The sequence below is a fragment of the Coffea eugenioides genome, chromosome 9 (genome assembly GCF_003713205.1).
Source record: "Coffea eugenioides isolate CCC68of chromosome 9, Ceug_1.0, whole genome shotgun sequence".
Lineage (NCBI taxonomy): Eukaryota > Viridiplantae > Streptophyta > Magnoliopsida > Gentianales > Rubiaceae > Coffea > Coffea eugenioides.
The window spans coordinates 6,626,588-6,646,199 of NC_040043.1; the positions used below are offsets into that span (position 1 = coordinate 6,626,588).

A 19,612-nucleotide genomic window follows, 5' to 3' on the forward strand; every position below is an offset into this window, starting at 1 on the left:
CCTCCCTACAATATTTACCTACCAAATTAAACCTCCCCTAAGGTTTGTTCATATTACGAAATAAATCTTGTAGTTTGATTAAAAAAGCTCTTGCGCCGTTGTTAGTAATGGATCCTTGACTCCGTTAATAGATGTTGTGAAATGACGAAAAAGCCCTAGTTCTAAAGATTTGAAAAAATAAAATTTAAAATTCAATAAAGAGAATATTTTAGCCAAAAAGAAAGAAAAGTCTTTATTTGGATTGTGAGTTTTCACAAAAAATTTGGAATATTTTCTCTACATATTTCAAAATTATTTTTTCACTTCACATGCATTATATTGACAAATAAAAAAGTGAGAAACAGCGAGAAACTAGTCCAACATAAGACAAAGATATAGAAAATTGGAGCAGAAAGATGAGAAAAAAAATGGTGAAACACATGAAAAAACATTGAAGAAAGAGATAAAAGAATAACAAGACCAAGTACTATAAAAAAAAAGGGTGCAAGGAAAATGATACAAAGAAAAAAGAAAGAGTAAAAAGCGTTACTCTGTTATATCAAAAATAGGAAAGGAAAGAGTTGGTCATCATCTTCCATAGACGGGTAGTCTCTTTTTCTTTTCTTCAAAACCATATCTAGATTCAGCAAAAATATGTTTAAATAACTTTCCCAACATAGGAGCTCATGTATGAATCAATCCAATTACATTTATCTAGATAATTTTGTTATGGAATTTTGAGCCTGACGGATCTTTTTTAGTTTGGCCAAACTTGAGGGCCTGATTCGTTATTTGATCAAACCTCAGGGAGGATAAATGTAATTAACCCTATTTTAAGCGAACTGAACGAAGGCACCCACTCCAACCCCATCGCCGCTGCTTGCTGACCAACTCGGCCAACCACTTCCCTTCCCTGGCTCCACCCATTTTCAGTCTCCTCCGCCGCTGAGCCGCCGAGCCCCTCTCCTTCTCCGTTTGACTGGAACCCAAGGCCGATAGAACGAGCGAACTCGCCAATCTACAGGTAAAATTGACTTCTTCTCCTTGCACCAATGTATTTCGACTCTGAGTTTGTCATTCGTTCATTCTTGCCTTAAAAACGATTAAATAAAAAGAAGTTAAATTTATTGATTAAAAGGGACATCACATCTATACATCTCTTCTCATTTTCCTTACACAAGTTGATATCTTCCTCAAGGGTCACAATATTGACTATCAACGTATTGCCTTGAGTTTTGTAGTACTAGTGTTACACTTTCTGCTGATAAAGTGGCTGTCATTCTAACACTCTTTAGGAGCATAAGCAGATAGATATGCAGGGCTATGTAAAGTGCTGATGTTGAATTTCAATGAGTGACTAGCATATCTAATATTGTGGGATGGCCTCAGAGACTCCTTTGGTTTGGTACTTGGTACTAGATTGAAAGTTGCTTGTAAATGATTGAAAGTTATGTCCTGAAGTTAGAGATCTCTGTTATGGTGTAGTCTACAAGGAAGGCACTTCTTTCGAACATTTCTTGTGACCATTTTCTGAACTTCCAAGTGATTTTTTTCTCCTCCTCATTATTGACTCAAGTCGGTCTTTAGTCCTTTGGGGGTCAAACACCAAAGAAAAGATTAAGAGCCAAGATACAATATGCTTAATGCTCCATACAAGAATCTGTTTGTTGCTCAGAAAAAAATGTTTGATTCATAGAGAAAAGCCACAACTGGGTCTGTTTTACATATTTAAATCTGATTCTCCAAGTCAGAAGACAGACGAGCACAGAAGGTAGCTTGACCAATACTTGCTTTCATTTTGGAATCTTTGACTGTTCAAAGAAAGGCAGGACAGAACAATGAAAGGTAATGACATAATAGTGAGGAACAAGAGAAAGTTAAGCATATATAACCACATCCCAGATGAATATAACACATCCAGGAAAAAAAAAAATTCCTTTGCCAACTTCCACATAATATGAACAAAGCACCAAAGAAGCGATCATTACCCTTTGCCAAGAAGAGTAGGAGCTGCTGGTACATGTGGTACATGCAGATTAAATTGCAAATTTGGACCCAAAGCTGAACTTGCACTTGGAAAGGTCGAGTAAATGAGAGATGGTTGACTGCCACTAGGACCGACAACAGATTCAGGTCCTGAATATGTAGGCTGCAACCCATAAACAGCAAATCAGATTTATAGAAATAAAAGAAGGTCAAAGCTACAATTTAGAATCAAATACACAATCTGAAACCCCATAAAGAAATTGGTGTCCAGCGTTCAGTCTCTTGCTATCCCATTCGTGAACAAGTTCTTCAGAAGCTAGTCTTTTTGTTCCATGAGCTTCCATGAAATAGCATAGCAAAGATCAATTACAGACTCAAACTCAAAGATCAATTACAGACTCAAACTATCTGATTAAGGAACATAAACGTTGCAAACTTTCATTCCATTGGAGCCTCCCAAAATGATAAGCAAACAATACAGCTCCCCCCAACCACTGCCCCCCCTTCCCTCCCCAAAAAAATAAAAGGAGGACCTGTTATGGAAATGGTGGAAAAGAAGGCCACAATTAAAGAAAACAAAGAAATAAACATTCACGTCCGTATGTGAATGTTTAAGAGACTTAGTACATAAAAAAAGACAAATCCACGAACCTGTAATTGCTGTACTGACAAAAGAAGAAGGTGCAGCTTCTGGCATTGGAGTGTTGCATTTTTTGCACTACAGGACAACTTCACAAAATTCAGATGTGTGATCTATGTCACTTCATCTGGAAGAACAAGTTTAAATATTAAAACATTTTCTGATTTGTCAGACCTGTGCACGAGAAGAATAGTTGTGAAAGCCACAGCTGCAGATCCAGTCACCACTGCGCCAGCTTTTTGGAGCAGAAACTAGTTGATTAGCTTGGCTAGCATGCAGAACACCAGAAGTATTCATCCCATTCACCGGCCAAGTAGCAGCTGGTTGAAGACCAAATTTATCAGTCCCAGCAAAAGGCCAGTTAGAGCTCAAAGGCAGTGACTGCTGGAGAGATCCATTCCCCAACAATCCGTTGTTTATCCTTTGATCGAGTCCTCCTTGTGCCCTGGCAAAATAAATTGGATAAGTTGGGACAGAAGCTCCAGGGATTGCCATAGCTGGCATTGCTGCTATCTCCTTTGGTTGCCCGCTTTTTTTGCACTTTTCTCTTGGTGCATAATTGTTGTTAGTGCAACCTATCGATCCATTGTCATACACACGCACCCAGAATGCAGCCACGAAGTGGAAATATTTCAAGAAACGCAAGCCAACCGCGATTGCATACAAAATCATCATCCAAAAACTTTAAAAATTCACAACCTAACTGAACTAGTGTTTGTTGCTAAAGACAAAAAAAATTATGCGACCCAGTGATGAAAAAAATTATGCGACCCAGTGATGGTTAATTTTGGTAGTAGCACTCATCAATTGGGAGATGGGATCAAAATGGCAGACAAATCCTACCTACGTGGAATTACAATTTTTATTTTAAGTGGATGGGTTGATTTCCAGCATCCAACAATGCAAGTTGTTTGTGTTGGTTGACCAAATTAATCAAATGCTCCAGGCTTTAATAACTTAGCTTCAAGAGAAGTATTCTATTTTCTTTATGGATGATGCATGTCTAAAGGTTACATCTTATGAACGCAAAAATATTCTGATTAAAGCAGATTGTTTTTTGAGAAACTTTTGAGCGTAGCCAATCCATCTTATCATGCTCATAAATATTCTCGCCGTGAGAAGGACTGCTTTGAGAGCTATAGCTATGAAAGCAACTCACCAAGAGTGCAGCTGAACTGAGCTAATAATCATTGACATAGTACCATTACTAGCAACTTATGTATGAGTTATGAGGGTATCTGTTTTCATTTTTATTATGATTATTTTTTAAGGATGGTATCAATAGATTGGGATGCCCTTTATCACCTTATGCATAGAGACAATCTGGATAAGTACTGTATTCCTCCCTAGAGCAGTCCGCTTTTGTCCTAGTGCAAAAAAGGGATCAACCACCGGCACGGAATTCATATTTAATCTGATCAATCCTTGTGGCACATATATCTTAGAAGAGACTCATGAAATCAACCATTTTTTTACTCAGTCCAAGATTGATTAATTCAAACTTCTGATCATAATCATGGTTGCTTTGATATGAACTTCCCCTCCAGGATATATATATATATATATATGTGACACGCAAAGGAAAGTTGCAGGTAGTTGAGATTGAATGAATGGAAGCAAAATCACCAGATTCACCAACGAAGTCCAAAGGATGGAGCTGGATGCTGCTCGTGATTTTTTTTGCAGCCCTTGTCTTGCTCGCCTGTGCATTTACGCTATGGTATGATGTTCACAGATCGAGGCGTTCTCAACACCGTCCTGCTAGACCACCAAGAGTAGTTGATGAAAAATATGCTAATGCTCTCGGGGTTGCTATGCAATTCTTTGAGGTTCAAAAATGTACTATGAGCTAAGTTGATTTTGCTTTGCCCATCACTCGTGCATGTATTTTTGTATTCGCTTGTTATTGTTTTATTTATGTTTAAATTTTTAATGCAGCTGGTAAATTGGTGGATAATAAGATAGCCTGGAGGGGAGATTCAGGTTTGCAAGATGGACGAGAAGAAAATCTTGATTTATCAAAAGGGATGTATGATGCTGGGGATGACATGAAATTTGGATTTCCGATGGCATTTACTGCAACAATGTTGTCGTGGGCCATTTTGGAATATGGACAACATATGCAAGAAATGAAACAGTTGAAAAATGCTCAAGATTCCCTGAAGTGGATAACTGATTATCTCATAAATGCGCATCCTTCTGACAATGTGCTATTCATCCAGGTTTGTTAATTCAGTTCTGAAGTTGGCTTGTCACTCTGCTGATGAAAATATTATTGTTGTAATCCCTGATAAGTCTTGTTCTGCCTTTAGTTTCCATTATGTCAAGCATGAATGGAATGTTAACTCTGAATGCTGTAAATGACAATAAAAGGTTGGTGATCCTGAGGTGGATCACAACTGCTGGGAGAGGCCAGAAGCCATTACAGAAGCACGGCCACTCATACAAGTGAACATTTCATATCCAGGAACTGAGGTTGCAGCAGAAACCGCAGCGGCTATGGCATCTGCCTCGTTAGTGTTCAAGTCTATCAACAAGACCTACTCACAAATGTTGCTGAAGCATGCTCAGCAATTGTTCAGTTTCGCAGATACTTACCGAGGTTCTTACAGTATCAGCATCCCCCAAGTACAAAAGTATTACAATTCATCAGGATATGGTGATGAACTCCTGTGGGCGGCTGCTTGGCTTTATCATGCTACTGGAGACCAGTCATACCTTAAATATACTACTGGTGCAAATGGAAACTCTTTTGCTAATTGGGGAAATCCGACATGGTTTTCCTGGGATAACAAGTTGGCTGGAGTTCAGGTATAGAAAGTTTAAAAGTGAAATAATTAAGCTACAGTCTATAGTCGTGGTGCAATATTAATAGTTAATCTGTAGCTTTGTCTTGGTTATCTATAAGATAACCATGACCTCGTGGGTTGGAAATGATTTGACTAGATTTTAGTGCAATTCAGGTTCTTCTATCCAGGGTAAGCTTCTTTGGTTCAGCCGATACCTCTGATGCTGAAAATCTCGGCCTTCAGAAGTACAGGAGAACTGCTGATGCTCTTCTGTGTAGCCTTCTCCCCTATTCCTCATTGGCAACACCTAATAGAACAGAAGGTGATACTCTGTCTACTAATTGAGCAACTTTAATCCTTAATCTGCGCCTAAATCTTATGAAAAGCGATACAATAAGTCGTTCGAAACCTATCTGGTTGTAATGATCATTGAGTGAAGGCTTCTTTGTTTAACTTTGTAGCCAAGCAAGAAGAGAATGAATGAATTGTTAGAAAGCCAGCAAAAAGATATCTTTAAAGGGCAGTTTTTTACACTTTAGGATGAATTTTCATGATGCAGATGAATGTTCCGTAGCAACTAGCAACAATATTTCTGGTATCTCTACCAATTTTAACCATCATGGGGTAATCCAGGTGAATGCCACCTATATAAATGACATGAGTATGTACTAGGGCTCAAATTAAACTTGCATCACAAACACTGGCCACCTTCTCAGGTGTATGATTAAGCAGCTGTGAAACTTCATCAATTTTTACGCATGTAGGTGGGCTGATATGGGTGACAGAATGGAACGCTTTACAATACTCTGTTGCCTCGGCATTTTTGGCGGTTCTTTATAGCGATTACATGTTCTGGTCCGGTACACCAACCCTGTATTGCAATGGAGACCAATACGAGCCAATGGACCTGCGAAGTTTTGCAATTTCACAGGTACTTCTTTCTTTAATCACAGTATCTAAGAACTGATTTAGCTGCATTAATTGGCCACATCGAGTAGCTCTAGAAAGGGTGGTCCCAGTTAAATTACTTCTAAAGTCTCTCAAGAACCAAAGTCTTGTTGCATGACACGCCAAGATCATGATTCTAGATTTTCCCATTTCCTATTGTAATCTTGTTTTCAATCAACTTAATTCAGGCAAATTATGTTCTGGGAAGTAATCCAATGAAGATGAGCTACCTCGTTGGATATAGCAGTGACTACCCCAAGTATGTACATCACAGGGGAGCTTCAATTCCGGCAGATGCTAATACAGGTTGCAAGGATGGGTTCAAGTGGCTTCGTTCACCATCTCCAAATCCAAACATAGCAACTGGAGCTCTTGTTGGTGGACCATTTCTCAATGACACCTACATTGATTCCAGGAACAATTCTATCCAAGCAGAACCGACCACTTATAACAATGCCTTCATTGTTGGTCTTCTATCTGGCCTTCTCACCGCCTCTCCAAAACTTCCATCTTTCACATAGGAGAATACCAGTCTTGTCAATAAACTGTGCAGTAACATGTAAATGTGAAAGACGAGATTGAAGGGTATATAAACTGTACAGATATACCTGCATAATCATATATTACCTTCTTTTCTTTTTTTTTTTTTGGGACACAGTGGGTATCCGGGATTCAACGGAGTAATGTTCCGGGGCCGAATAATCCTACTGCGCTTGTGCCCCCACCCCCAGAAGACACAAGACGGTAACAAGAGTCGAACCGCGACCACCCGATGCCAGGACCTGAAGAGGTTTCCCCCAGCACCAGCCGAGCCAACCCCAGAGGTGCATAATCATATATTACCTAGAATCTTGCAGATTTGCTACTGAATTTGTCCTCTGATGCCCATAATATATCAGAAACCTCTGGTCCGACTTGCCTGTCAAGATTAAAGACTTGATTGCTGATGATGATGGTGCTTAGATGTACCAATTTGGCGACAGTGCAAGGACAGCCTAAATGAGGTGTCACCAAATGATGAACAATTTGCAATAAACACGAAAACCTTCATCCATTAAAAGCCAAAACGACAGAAGAAACATTAAGAAAAGGATCGTAGAGTAAAATTTGCAAATTCATAAACAAGACGACCTAATATCTCAATCATTACGCATATTTTGATAATGGCAGCTTCCCGTTTTGTTTTGTAGATGATTACGTACACATAATGAAACTATTCATATCTAACACATCCATCTCCCTTTGGCGAGCCTGGTCAGTTTCTATAAGATAATTATTGTGAAAAGGACTGCCTTTCATTTACGTCATCAATAATCAAAACTAGCATCTGCCATACTTTGTTCTATAGATGTCAATTGGCAAAATTTTCTGCCCATGGTGTTATAATATAACAACAAAATTTAATGTTAGTCTGGATCAACTGTGTGACAAATTCAACTATTGATGGTTGACCGATCTGATGCTGTTAATTGAATAAATAAAAATCTTACGTCCACGATCTTATTTGAATTATAATTAGCACATCGTCATTGATCAAAAACCAAAAAATTTCTCCAATATCAAATTTATTTAACCCATTTTGTATCACTCAAATGTTAGACAGGAATGCTATAACCTACACTTGATTAATAGAAATAAGATACTAGATTCAGTAGTATTAGTTTATGCGATCACTTGATCATGCAAAATTTCACCCAAATCAAGAGAATTGGTTTACAATACGGTCTATCAATTAGATGTGGAGGGAGGAAAACTTATGAATTGGAGTTTAACGTGTTAAGTATCACAAGCACAATAATTTGTACGTGCTTAATAAATTATTACAGTGAAATAGTACACTGTTTTTAGAAATTAGCAAACTTCTAGGGGTCAAAAAGAAATAGCCTTCGTACCATTATTTTAATCAAAGCAATTATATAGTAGCGTAAAAATTATCCGATACACAGAACAGAGAGTAAAGTGGAGAAGTAATGCCACCGACAAACCCTGCGTTGGTTGGGCCTCTCCCTTAATTCCTTTTCACCTTAAAACCTTTCTTCAGACAACGCGTGTTGGACCAACGTCATCATCGTCCACCACCACCCTCCTCATCTCTCCTCTCTCTAAACATTTTCCGTGCTCCCCCATTTCCCTCAAAATCAAAGGTGCTATACTCCTCTGGATTTTTATTTGATCTCTCTCTCTCTCTCTCTCTCTCTCTCTTTGAGTTTTTTTTAATTAATTTATAATTGTCATTTGCCTGTGATACTGGCCCTTTTAATCTTTTGGTAAATTGGGTTTTTTTTTAAAAAATTTCCTTTTCTTGTTTCGCGTAATAGTTGTGATTCGCGTAATGCCACAAAAGATTTTGGCCACCTGAGGCATTAGGGGTTAATTAAGAGAGGATTAACCATTTTGTACGTCTTAGATTATTGGGGATTCATTTCATGTAATGCTGTTGTATTTCTCTGCTAAAGTTGGGATTTTTCTCTCAGGGTTGTGTTAGTTTAACTATTGAGCTTTAGAAATTGATTAGCTTTTTTATGTTCTAAGAAGATTTGGTGAAGATTGATCTGTGGACCATATTTCAGAATCTGGGGTTCAAATTTTTCTCACTTTAGTGCTGTGGCGATCCTGGTGTTGCCAGTGTAGCTAAAGCTTAACAGCATAGTGTAATTTTAATATGCTGGAATGGGAAAAAACCACGAAAGCTTTCCTTTTGGTGGGTTTGTTAAACATATGTTCTTATTTTACTAGCTTACTATCCAAATCTTTGTCAGGTTACTGAATTTGCTTTCTAAAAATATTCTCTTTTTCTGTTCTTTTTTTTTTCTCAAAGGATAGTGATGCACTTTCATTTCCTAGTTCTGCTATTATGTAAAGGAGTCTTTAATATGAGTCCAAGGTTCATTGCTCCTTTGGCATTGATGATTATTTTTTTACATGTACTGATCACTGATGTTTCATTTCATTGAGAAAAAGCATTAGAATTGGATATGGAATTTGGGCTTTGAACTTAGTAGCGGACAAATCATATACAAATGGCAAACAGTCTTTTGGCTGTTTATGTGATTTTGAGAGACGAACATGTGTACTTGCATACATAGTTACCGGGCTTCTATTTTGTAGGAAAAAAAAATACTTGAATTTTATAATGTATGTATCCTCTATTTTGTAGGGAAAAAAAAATACTTGAAGTTTTATTGAAGCCAAACTCAGCCATAAGGATTTGCTCATTTTTGTAAGGCTTGTTGTGGTGGGATTTTGAGTCCTTCTACAGCCATTATCATTTAATAGGCTATGTATAATTGTATATAAAATCCTCCCTCCTACAATGTATACCTTCCAAATAACATGGCTTGGTAGCTTATACGTAACTTGCCTTGGCCTTGGAATCAAATAGCCTTTACCTCCCTACAATATTTACCTACCAAACTAAACCTCCCCTCAGGTTTGTTCATATTACGAAATAAATCTTGTAGTTTGATTAAAAGACTCTTACGCCGTTGTTAGTAATGGATCCTTGACTCCGTTAATAGATGTTGTGAAATGATGAAAGAGCCCTAGTTCTAAAGATTTAAAATAATAAAATTTAAAATTCAATAAAAAGAATATTTTAGCCAGAAAAAAAAAGAAAAGTATTTATTTGAATTGTGAGTTTTCACAAAAATTTTGGAATATTTTCTCTACATATTTCTAAATTATTTTTTTACTACATATGCATCATATCGCCAAATAAAAAGTGAGAAACAGTGAGAAACTATCCAACATAAGACAAAGACACAGAAAATTGGAGCAGAAAGATGATTAAAAAAAAGAAAAAAATGGTGAAAACACATGAAAAAACATTGAAGAAAGAGATAAAAAGAATAACAAGACCAAGTACTATAAAAAAAAATGGGTGTAAGGAAAATTATACAAAAAATTAAAAAAGAAAGAGTAAAAAGCGTTGATTTGTTATACCAAAAATAGGAAAGGAAAGTGTTGGTCATCATCTTCCATAGACGGGCAGTCTCTTTTTCTTTTCTTCAAAACCATATCTAGATTCAGCAAAAATAAGTTTAAATAACTTTCCCAACATAGTAGCTCATGTATGAATCAATCCAATTACATTTATCTAGATAATTTTGTTATGGAATTTTGAGCCTGACGGATCTTTTTTAGTTTGGCCAAACTTGAGGGCCTGATTCGTTATTTGGTCAAACCTCAGGGAGGATAAATGTAATTAACCCTATTTTAAGCGAACTGAATGAAGTCACCCACTCCAACCCCATCGGCCCTGCTTGCTGACCAACTCGGCCAACCACTTCCCTCCCTGGCTCCACCCATTTTCAGTCTCCTCCGCCGCTGAGCCGCCGAGCCCCTCTCCTTCTCCGTTTGACTGGAACCCAAGGCCGATAGAACGAGCAAACTCGCCAATCTACAGGTAAAATTGACTTCTTCTCCTTGCACCAATGTATTTCGACTCTGAGTTTGTCATTCGTTCATTCTTGCCTTAAAAACGATTAAATAAAAAGACGTTAAATTTATTGATTAAAAGGGACATCACATCTATATATCTCTTCTCATTTTCCTTACACAAGTTGATATCTTCCTCAAGGGTCACAATATTGACTATCAACGTATTGCCTTGAGTTTTGTAGTACTACTGTTACACTTTCTGCTGATAAAAGATTGTCCTAGTAGGTAGATTATATGCTGTTATTGTTATCCAATATACTTGTTGTTAGTAATGCAGCCAAGGGTCAGGTAGCTATATTTTGCTCATTATTTGTGAGCCCTAGTGAAATATTCATTCTGTAGATTATTAACATGAGGTTTAGAAAGATATAGCGGCTGTCATTCTAACACTCTTTAGGAGCATAAGTAGATAGATATGCACGGCTATGTAAAGTGCAGATGTTGAATTTCAATGAATGACTACCATATCTAATATTGTGGGATGGCCTCAGAGACTCCTTTGGTTGGTACTAGATTGAAAGTTGCTTGTAAGTGATTGAAAATGATTGAAAGTTATGTCCTGAAATTAGAGATCTCTTTTATGGTGTAGTCTACAAGGATGGCACTTCTTTCGAACATTTCTTGTGACCATTTTCTGAACTTCAAGTGATTTTTTTCTCCTTCTCATTATTGACTCAAGTCGGTCTTTAGTCCTTTGGGCTTGAATTGCTAGTTTATGCAATTAGGTTTCTAGTTAGACTTTCGAGCAATATACGAATACTGTGTTTCTGTTCTGTTTCCATATTCTGCATTCCCAATTTATGTACAAGAATATGTAGTAAACCTTCTTTTTGTGTAATCTTATTAAATCATATCTGGGTTTTCTCTGCAATTCAATGATTTAGCTGAAAATCAGGTTCATGGCTGTGCTTTTTTCCTGAAACCACTACTACTATGTGCACGTTGTGGGAGATTGACCTGAATATTGAGGTTACTTCTGTGAGTATATCACATAGTTATTTCCTTATGATTGTGTATGGTTCTGCGGTATGGTCTTTTATCGATGTGAAAATCTTCGAAAGATGTTAGAACCTTTCGATGTGAAGATATAATTGTTCTTTACCATTTGAGAATTAGCATCACGTGAACCTTCATTTTCGTGGAGTTACATTACTGCAAATCTGTAACTCATTTAATTGGTGGACTTGCATGTACCGTTCTCCATCGTACTGACTCCACTAACCATGTAGTTTGGCCTGTTTATACCACGTGGTTCACATGCTGGAAGGTAAGGCAAAGACTGCTACAAGACATCTCCTCTAGCATCTTCATTGGGTGGAAAGGTATCAAACACTTAAGGTATGCCACACGGTCGTACCATGTGGTACTCCAGTATTGATCACTCTATATCAAATAAGTAAGGTGGTCCTCCTTGTCTGGTGGGTACTAGATACTAGATAAGGAGGACCCACATTACTTACTTGGTGACGAGTGATTGGTAGTGTTGTACCATATTTTAGTGTCAATGTGGCCTAACTTGAGTACCCAATACCTTGGCACGAGGAAAAAAATTTAGTATATGCATATTAGGAGTGACATTAGCTTATGATGTGGCATACAACTTTGCTTGTTTGATAATGTAATATAGAATGGGCTGTGTTTGTTTGAACTCATAAGCCTTTTATGAACTCCCTTAAAGTTGAAATTGTATAACTTAATTAAGAGATATTAAACATGGATGGGGCCCAATTCAATAGCAGTCCCTACTTACATGCAAAGTTGAGTGTCACATCATCAGCTTATGTTGCATCACATGTGCATACCGTATTTTCTCTCGTTATTTTTTATGTAAGAAACATTCAATAGAAACTAGGGTGAACAAGTTGAGTTGCTTCAGCTACTCAGGCTGGTTAATTAGGCTTACATGAACTTATAGTTGTGCTTGAGCTACTGATCAGTTCTTTGATCAAGTTGGAGCTCCTTAATAAGTAACTTGCAAAGCTTATAAGCCTCAAATTGTCGGTTTTTATAGTCAAAGTCTCCTGCAATATAACGGCACTCGTTGAGCTGCATGTTAGCCGTGCTGAACTCTGCTATCAAGTTTAGCTTGTATGATGTCTGGGTCAAGCTCCAGCTTGACTTGCCTACAGTTCAAGGTTCATTTAGGTAGTCCTGCTTTGCAGGAAGATTTCTGTCATTGGAGCTCAATCAGCTGGGATCATCAAAACTTCTTGCCAAGCTTGAGTTTGATGGTAGCCTAGAACTCAAGTTTGTTACAATTTAGTAATTATCAAAATTTGGAATCACCACCCGTTTCTTTTGGCAGAAAAACAGCAAATTAGTAATACGAGTTAAAAATGTATCGCAAGTACTTATTTTTTAACCATTAGAAGCTTCGAATCACTACAAGTCATTTGACATTCTTTCAGAATATTTTACACTAAAGCGGAGGATTTGTCTTGCCTTAACTGCCAAATGGAAAGGAAAAAATGTTACCACATGAAGCGTGTTGTTGTCTTCTTCCATTCTCACCTCATAAATCTTGAATTGAATAACTAAATCGTATCCAAAGGGAGTTTTTTTCCATTCTACTCTTGTTCATTGCCCAATCTGGTTTCAAGGGACGATTTTGAAAAATTCAAGGTCCAACTCATTGATGCAACGTACTTCCCTGTTACTTTTTGGGAAGAATATATGGAAGAAACATACCTTTATAAGAATCAGCAATGTACATAGAAACTAAATATGTCATTTATCAAGCTTTTTTTGTCTAATTGTTGAAACACATTAAATGATTTAGTGATAAATCAAGTTCAAATTAGATAATCAAATTTAGACACACTAAGAAAACTGTAAGATGATGTCAAGCAGAAATTCTTCAGGAATAGTTATTTATTAAGAAATTGTTTGCTTGTAGGATGCAGTGTATGAGAGTCAGATAAATATCGAACAATGTCAAAGTCAAAACTTCAATCTTCCTTGAAAGTTCTAAAACCAAATTCACAAGTATAAAGATAGACTGTTCCTTATCCCTCATTTTCTTATGAAAATTATATCTTATATGAGAATCTGGTGGTGAAAGAAGCTGTCAGCTTTGTTTTACTCTTAGCTGATGTGATGATTAGTCAGATCTGGCATGTCCATGGGATTTGACTTCTGAGCATAAATAGCTTTACCACTGAAGCAGACCATGTAGTGTTCTGCATATTATCAATTATCACAATTTTGCATAAGCATACAGGATGACAGCTGATATTGCCACTGCTCTAATTTTAATGCCACAGAACATTTTGTTTAAGTACCAAATTTGCCCTTGAGAGTCAATACCAGAATTTAGCAAGTTTTGCATGGGACCCACACATGTTTAACACCTCTGAGTCATCCCTCAAATCTTAATATCTCTTGTACTCAACTTCGACTCTGAACAAGATTGGCGTCTGGAAGTTGGAACAGAGATTGGAGGCCTCAACTTCATTTGCCGTTTTCCCTTAATTTCTCTTGGCACCCAAAAAAGATGGTAGTGAGGATTTATCATCATGCTATCACCACCAGCACAAAAGGCACATCTTCTTACAATATCTCATTCACAGCTTTAGTTCATGTATTGTAAGTGAATCCACCTTCACAGTAAAAGATTTCTTCAAAAACTATGCCCTATTATCTGCCTCTGTGAAAAAAAAAAAATTTTGATGGTCAGGCCATGGTCTGACAATCAAAAGTAACAGAGGCCGAAGTTTGCTTGGTGGCATACCGAGGCTGCCTGAATTCAAGAACATGTCACTGCTCTTTCTCTTTTCCTCAGATAATTTAAAAGTTAAACATAAAGACTTAAGTATAATTCTAAACCTTGACTAATAGGGAATAACTCAAGAATCCGAACAGAAATGATGAAACAAAATAGAAGGACAGAAAATAAAATCAGGTTAAGTCGATTTTTACTTTGTTGACATCCAGACTGAGTCTTCTCTAGTGGCTAAGGTTGAGGCCTTAAGGATTAGAGGTCTTGAGTTCAAATTCCCTGCCCCTCCCCACTTCTTAAATCCCAACCCTCGTCAACCAAAAAAAAAAAAAACTTGAGTGTTCAAAAATGCAGAGTCTTGTAAAAGTATTTGAACATCTCCACAAGCTCTTCAGCCCAAATCAACGGCACCGGATTTAAGCCCCAACTGCTTTTTCATGTGCCTTTTGTTATTTGGTGGACTTTCGGATGGGATCCTGGGACGGAGAGAGGCATAGTCAGAGTCCAGAGGACTAATAGAACCAAATCTCTGGTGGGTCCTATATGTAACTTGCTAAATTATGCCCGTTGACTACTAAGGACAAATATGTCATTTGGACAAAATATGCTGGGGCATTAAAATCTCTGCTGTGGCATTATCATCTCTGCTATGCATAACTTTTTCTTATGTCGGAACTTTAATAATCGTTGCTAGTGGCTTGTAGTAAAAAAGCAGAAGTAAGTAATAAATTCAGCTCAGCTGGGGACAAAAATTGGTAATACCTTGATTACAACAGTGAAACAGAGAGTAGAGGCAACCCCAGGAGAGGCTGACGAGTCAAAATAGGCAATTGTAACTGGATGGTAGATTGAAGAGGCGATAGTGGCTAGGAGCAACTGGAGAAGATGGCAAGGGGAAGAACCTAGGGTTATCCTGCTTCATTTAGTAGATTAATAACTTTCTATGTCCAACCTCCACCTCAGCTGGTTATATAAACCAGCTTTGTTTGATTTTCTTCAGCCTAATTATAGAGCTGTTCAAGAATAGCTTGGTTTTAGAATTAGCACCCAAGACAGAGACGAATATGTATGCTTAATATAGTTGTTTACAATAGTCAATTTTTCAAATAAGTAATAACAATGGTGTCAGGTAATTGCTTCAATACATATCTATGTATGATGATTTTTTCTTGAATTATGATGATTTTTTCTTGAATTGTTGTTTCTTAACTGCAAAAAGTTTAGAGTGGCAAAAAATATTATGGAAATGGAAGTCTTAGTTGCCTTCAGATAAATTGAATTTTTATGTGATTCTGTTACTTAATTTTATTATATTTGGAGTCGTTCCCTTCTTCTTCTTCTTCTTTTATTTATTCATTCATTTTTTTGAAGCTGTTACGTCAGATAAATTGTATTTCTATGTGATTCTGTAACTGAAGTTTATTGTATTTGCTGTTATTCCTTTTTCTCTTTCTTTTTCTTTTTTATCATGCGTTCCTTTTTTCTATTGCTCCTATTCCTGTACCAAATTCCTGACTTGTTCGCAGGTTTTGTGTTAAGGTACCCACTCTATTGTGAAGTCCAAACAAATTTGATATATTTTTGCAGAATTGATGAATGATGTCCTATAGAATTGCTCAAATACGTCTTGTAAATTCACATCCTGAAGTCTATGATCCCTGTGATGACTCATTTGCACTAGTTGATGCACTTCTAGCTGATCGAACAAACTTGCTTGAGCATCGTCCAATTTTTTGCTTGGAAATCGGTTGTGGTAGTGGATATGTGATTACTTCCCTTGCACTTTTGCTTGGGGGTGATGTCTGTGGATCCTACTTTATTGCAACAGACATTAACCCTCATGCTTTGGATGTGACAAGTGATACATTGAAAGCACATGGAGTTCATGCTGAATTGGTAAATACCGATGTTGCAGCGGGTCTGGAGGGGCGATTGATGGGATTGGTAGATGTTATGGTTGTTAACCCACCTTATGTGCCAACACCTGAAGAAGAAGTGGGTTGTGATGGGATTACTTCTGCATGGGCTGGAGGAGAAAATGGACGGAGTGTTATTGATAAGATATTGCCCATTGCAGACAGGCTTTTGTCTGATAAGGGTTGGTTATATATGGTTACCCTCACTGCGAATGACCCTTCTGATATATGCCTTCAGATGAAAAAGAAAGGTTATGCTGCTCGTATCGTGTTGCAGAGATCAACAGAAGAAGAGAGTCTCCATGTTATTAAATTTTGGCGAGATCCAAATAGCAAATTGGAGGCAAACGAAGCGAAGGTGTTGAATCATGGTACTGCTATTGGATCATTTATTTCTCAATTTTCTCAAGTATCACTCTGGAAAATTAGAAATAGCACAAACAACTAATAGTAAACCTTGAAGTTGGAAAGTTATTATCCACATCATCTAATTCTGGTGTCTTTATTCCTTGCTTTGAAAGTCATATCCAAATGATCAAGCTGAGGGTCCTCTTGAGGCCAGTGTAAAACTGTTGGAAATTTCAATATAAGCTACAGGATGCTTAATCATTTTGAGGCTGCCCGTTTACTTTTTTAAGTGCTTTGAATGTCACTGATTAAGTATTTTGGTTTAATTGAGTGGCAAAATCTACTCATCTTCTACACCTACTTGTTAATAACAGAAGTCAACGACTTTGTTAATGGTTTGCTTCTTGACTTGTAACTAAACACTTTTTGATGCTGAGTGGCTGAGGTAAATCTTTTGGTTTGGTTCTAGGATATTAATAATTTAAGGTGCTAATTTGAGTGCAATGGTGCATTGAGAGAATCATAAAAGCCTGTTGAAAGATGAGCCTTCTGCATGCTCATAGACCTTGTAAAGAGATAAATTTAGTGTAACTAGTCGGAATAGCTTCATATGACAGCATTGTTTTCCGAATATGTACTAGGAGTTCTCTACTGGTTGTTCACTTGACCCTTGGATAGTTCATGTGTTATAGAACAAAGATAAAGCCCAAGATTTCCTGAATTCCAGTTTAACTTCAGGAACTTGGATGAATTACAGGGTAGAAGATCATAGATCATCAGATATTTGGCATGGACTCTGTATAGTTATAATGTTCTTTCCATGTATAATTCGTGTATTTGGAAGTTGGATGGTATTAGAAACTACAAGTAACATTATTGTGTATTTTGGCGTTCTTGATGATTGATGGGCATGGTTGAGACATACAGCACTATGAATGTTCTTTGTTGATTTTTGTTGTTTGAATTTATTTGGAATGTACTACAGCTCAGAAATGTTGAATGGATGAGAAGTCTGGCTTGTAGTCTTTGTTGAATTCCTCCTCTCTTTGACGGGCTACCTTGTGATCCTGTTGAATTAACTTCAGTGTCTGAAATCAGCAGAAAAAGGACAAAAAGGAAATAATTGTAACCACCTGCTGTAGCCCCTCACTCGTCTTCTTTTCTCCTTTGAGAATTATTTCTAAGCTTGAGATATTAGACTCTTAACATTTTCTGAAGTCAAATAAAGTTCTCTTGCAAGAGTTAATTGTTTTGTTGAAGTGATTCCAAATTCTTACTAACTCAAGGATTTCACTGTTCTTCATGAAGTTAATTGGCATGAGGAGATTGCCAGTTTTCTGAACATATTCAGTCTTCTTATTAGTCCCTTGAGCTATGCATACTTTCAAGTTTTGCCTCTCACATTTCAGCTTTTAGATTGTCCCTTGTGCAAGTGTTGGTCTTACTTCTATCTTCGTAGATGTCCTAAAAAAGTATGATTATGTACCTAATATATAAGGGATTAAGTTTGTAAAAAGCATTTTAGAAAGATTGAATAAAGATGGATTGTCAAGGACTGCAAGTGGGGCTTGACTAATGGCCAGGGAAGCCCTTATAATCTCCTGCTAAATTTCCTAACCATGGTGGCATCATGAATGAATAATGATGAATAGAGATCAGTTGTACATCCTTTTTGCTGTATTCTGAAATTTTGGTTTAAACAGCATTAGAGAGAAACTATATGTGAATTGTGTGGTCGAGGTTTCTAACCGATTTGAGAATGAAACGTACCTTTCTTGAACCTTAAAAAAAAAAGTACAAATAAGAAACAAAATAAGGCCAATGATCTGAATTTTTATTTTTATTTTTTTTGTAGTAAAAAGTTTGGGTGAGTTCGACTCCGGTCACTATTACGAATTAAGACATATTTCGAGAACCATAGATTCCTTACAAAGATTTTTGCAAATCGTCCATCAATACAACCGTTACATCGACAGCGGAAACACAGACGCGACATATACACAGAATGAATGGCCTTCCTTGCCAACTAAGTTGAGCCAACATGTGTTGGCGACATTGATCTTAATGAGTTGCGTGTATACATATAGGAATTTTGGACATCTATGAGGTGAAAGCTATTGTGACTAATATATTAGATATGACTAGGGAATTAAAAGGATGAATCAGAAAATTTTAGGTCTTTTCAAGAAAATTAGCCTGGTTAACACTAGTATCATATCATCATGATGATCTCAACTCAAGTACCAACATGATTAATATTAGTACTGATGATATATAGATGAATTGTAATCATAGTTTGTAAAGGTAAATCCTGATCAACTGCTGCTTCCTATTGCAACAAAACATGCTCTTCTTTAAACTGAGCTTGATAATCTAAGTACTGTAATTTATTATTTATGTATGGTCTTCAATTGATGAGCACTTCCATGTGTTGCTTGCAAGAAAACGCGTTTGGTGTTTGAATTGGTGCTTCTCATGCAAAGCAACCCCACCACAGTCCATTGGCTTTTTTATGATTCTACATTTAAAGGAGGACAATGGATCCTTTCTGCATTTATGAGGGACATAATCCTTTCCAATTTGATATTTGTGCGTTTCTTTTAAGAAAAAAAAAATGTGGAATTAGATACTTCTTAAGCTTTCAAATGATTAGACGTCTAGGGAATATGGTTGGCATATCCTGTCTATTCTTATATCTAGTAAATAGTTTTGGCAAATGTTATTTTCTGGAATTTTTATAAGTAATATATATATATATTGTGATGATTTGATGTATGTAAAGAAAAAATGTAATTGAGAAATGTAATCACGAAAGTTATAAAAATCTTTTCTTTTAATCTTTTTCATT

At 36.8% G+C, this 19,612-nt stretch overlaps 3 protein-coding genes across 9 annotated transcripts; 2 read left to right on the top strand and 1 right to left on the bottom strand.

Moving 5' to 3' along the window:
• Positions 1 to 618: 618 nt before the first annotated feature.
• Positions 619 to 17,027, top strand: LOC113782916 (methyltransferase N6AMT1). Of its 7 annotated transcripts, none has more exons than XM_027328882.1 (3): positions 8,316 to 8,486; positions 10,532 to 10,747; positions 16,027 to 17,027. In XM_027328882.1, exon 3 carries the CDS (start codon positions 16,097 to 16,099, stop codon positions 16,862 to 16,864), a length of 768 nt encoding a protein of 255 aa, XP_027184683.1. In that variant the 5' UTR covers positions 8,316 to 8,486; positions 10,532 to 10,747; positions 16,027 to 16,096; the 3' UTR covers positions 16,865 to 17,027. The 7 variants fall into 7 exon arrangements, with proteins under 7 accessions (XP_027184688.1, XP_027184683.1, XP_027184686.1 ...); XM_027328885.1 differs by having other exon boundaries at positions 16,040 to 17,027; XM_027328886.1 differs by having other exon boundaries at positions 16,088 to 17,027.
• Positions 1,964 to 3,277, bottom strand: LOC113782071 (uncharacterized RNA-binding protein C17H9.04c-like). Its single transcript, XM_027327982.1, has 4 exons — positions 2,780 to 3,277; positions 2,617 to 2,683; positions 2,202 to 2,302; positions 1,964 to 2,128 (listed from the first exon to the last, which is right to left on the bottom strand). Exons 1-4 carry the CDS (start codon positions 3,275 to 3,277, stop codon positions 1,964 to 1,966), a joined length of 831 nt encoding a protein of 276 aa, XP_027183783.1.
• LOC113782072 (endoglucanase 24-like) lies at positions 4,216 to 6,963 on the top strand. The gene is made up of 6 exons (XM_027327983.1): positions 4,216 to 4,444; positions 4,544 to 4,827; positions 4,979 to 5,416; positions 5,569 to 5,716; positions 6,159 to 6,325; positions 6,531 to 6,963. Exons 1-6 carry the CDS (start codon positions 4,216 to 4,218, stop codon positions 6,861 to 6,863), a joined length of 1,599 nt encoding a protein of 532 aa, XP_027183784.1. The 3' UTR covers positions 6,864 to 6,963.
• Positions 17,028 to 19,612: the final 2,585 nt, after the last annotated feature.

What these genes read in the sequence shown, in the direction of transcription:
- LOC113782071 (XM_027327982.1), bottom strand. Translation starts at nt 3,277, where the DNA reads ATGATTTTGTATGCAATCGCGGTTGGCTTGCGTTTCTTGAAATATTTC. An exon ending in ACTATTCTTCTCGTGCACAG is followed by an intron (nt 2,684 to 2,779) that starts GTCTGACAAATC and finishes GTTGTCCTGTAG; the next exon opens with TGCAAAAAATGCAACACTCC. An exon ending in TTTATGGGGTTTCAGATTGT is followed by an intron (nt 2,129 to 2,201) that starts GTATTTGATTCT and finishes TATGGGTTGCAG; the next exon opens with CCTACATATTCAGGACCTGA.
- LOC113782916 (XM_027328887.1), top strand. Translation starts at nt 16,097, where the DNA reads ATGATGTCCTATAGAATTGCTCAAATACGTCTTGTAAATTCACATCCT.
- LOC113782072 (XM_027327983.1), top strand. Translation starts at nt 4,216, where the DNA reads ATGGAAGCAAAATCACCAGATTCACCAACGAAGTCCAAAGGATGGAGC. An exon ending in ATTCTTTGAGGTTCAAAAAT is followed by an intron (nt 4,445 to 4,543) that starts GTACTATGAGCT and finishes TTTTTAATGCAG; the next exon opens with CTGGTAAATTGGTGGATAAT. An exon ending in AACACCTAATAGAACAGAAG is followed by an intron (nt 5,717 to 6,158) that starts GTGATACTCTGT and finishes TTACGCATGTAG; the next exon opens with GTGGGCTGATATGGGTGACA.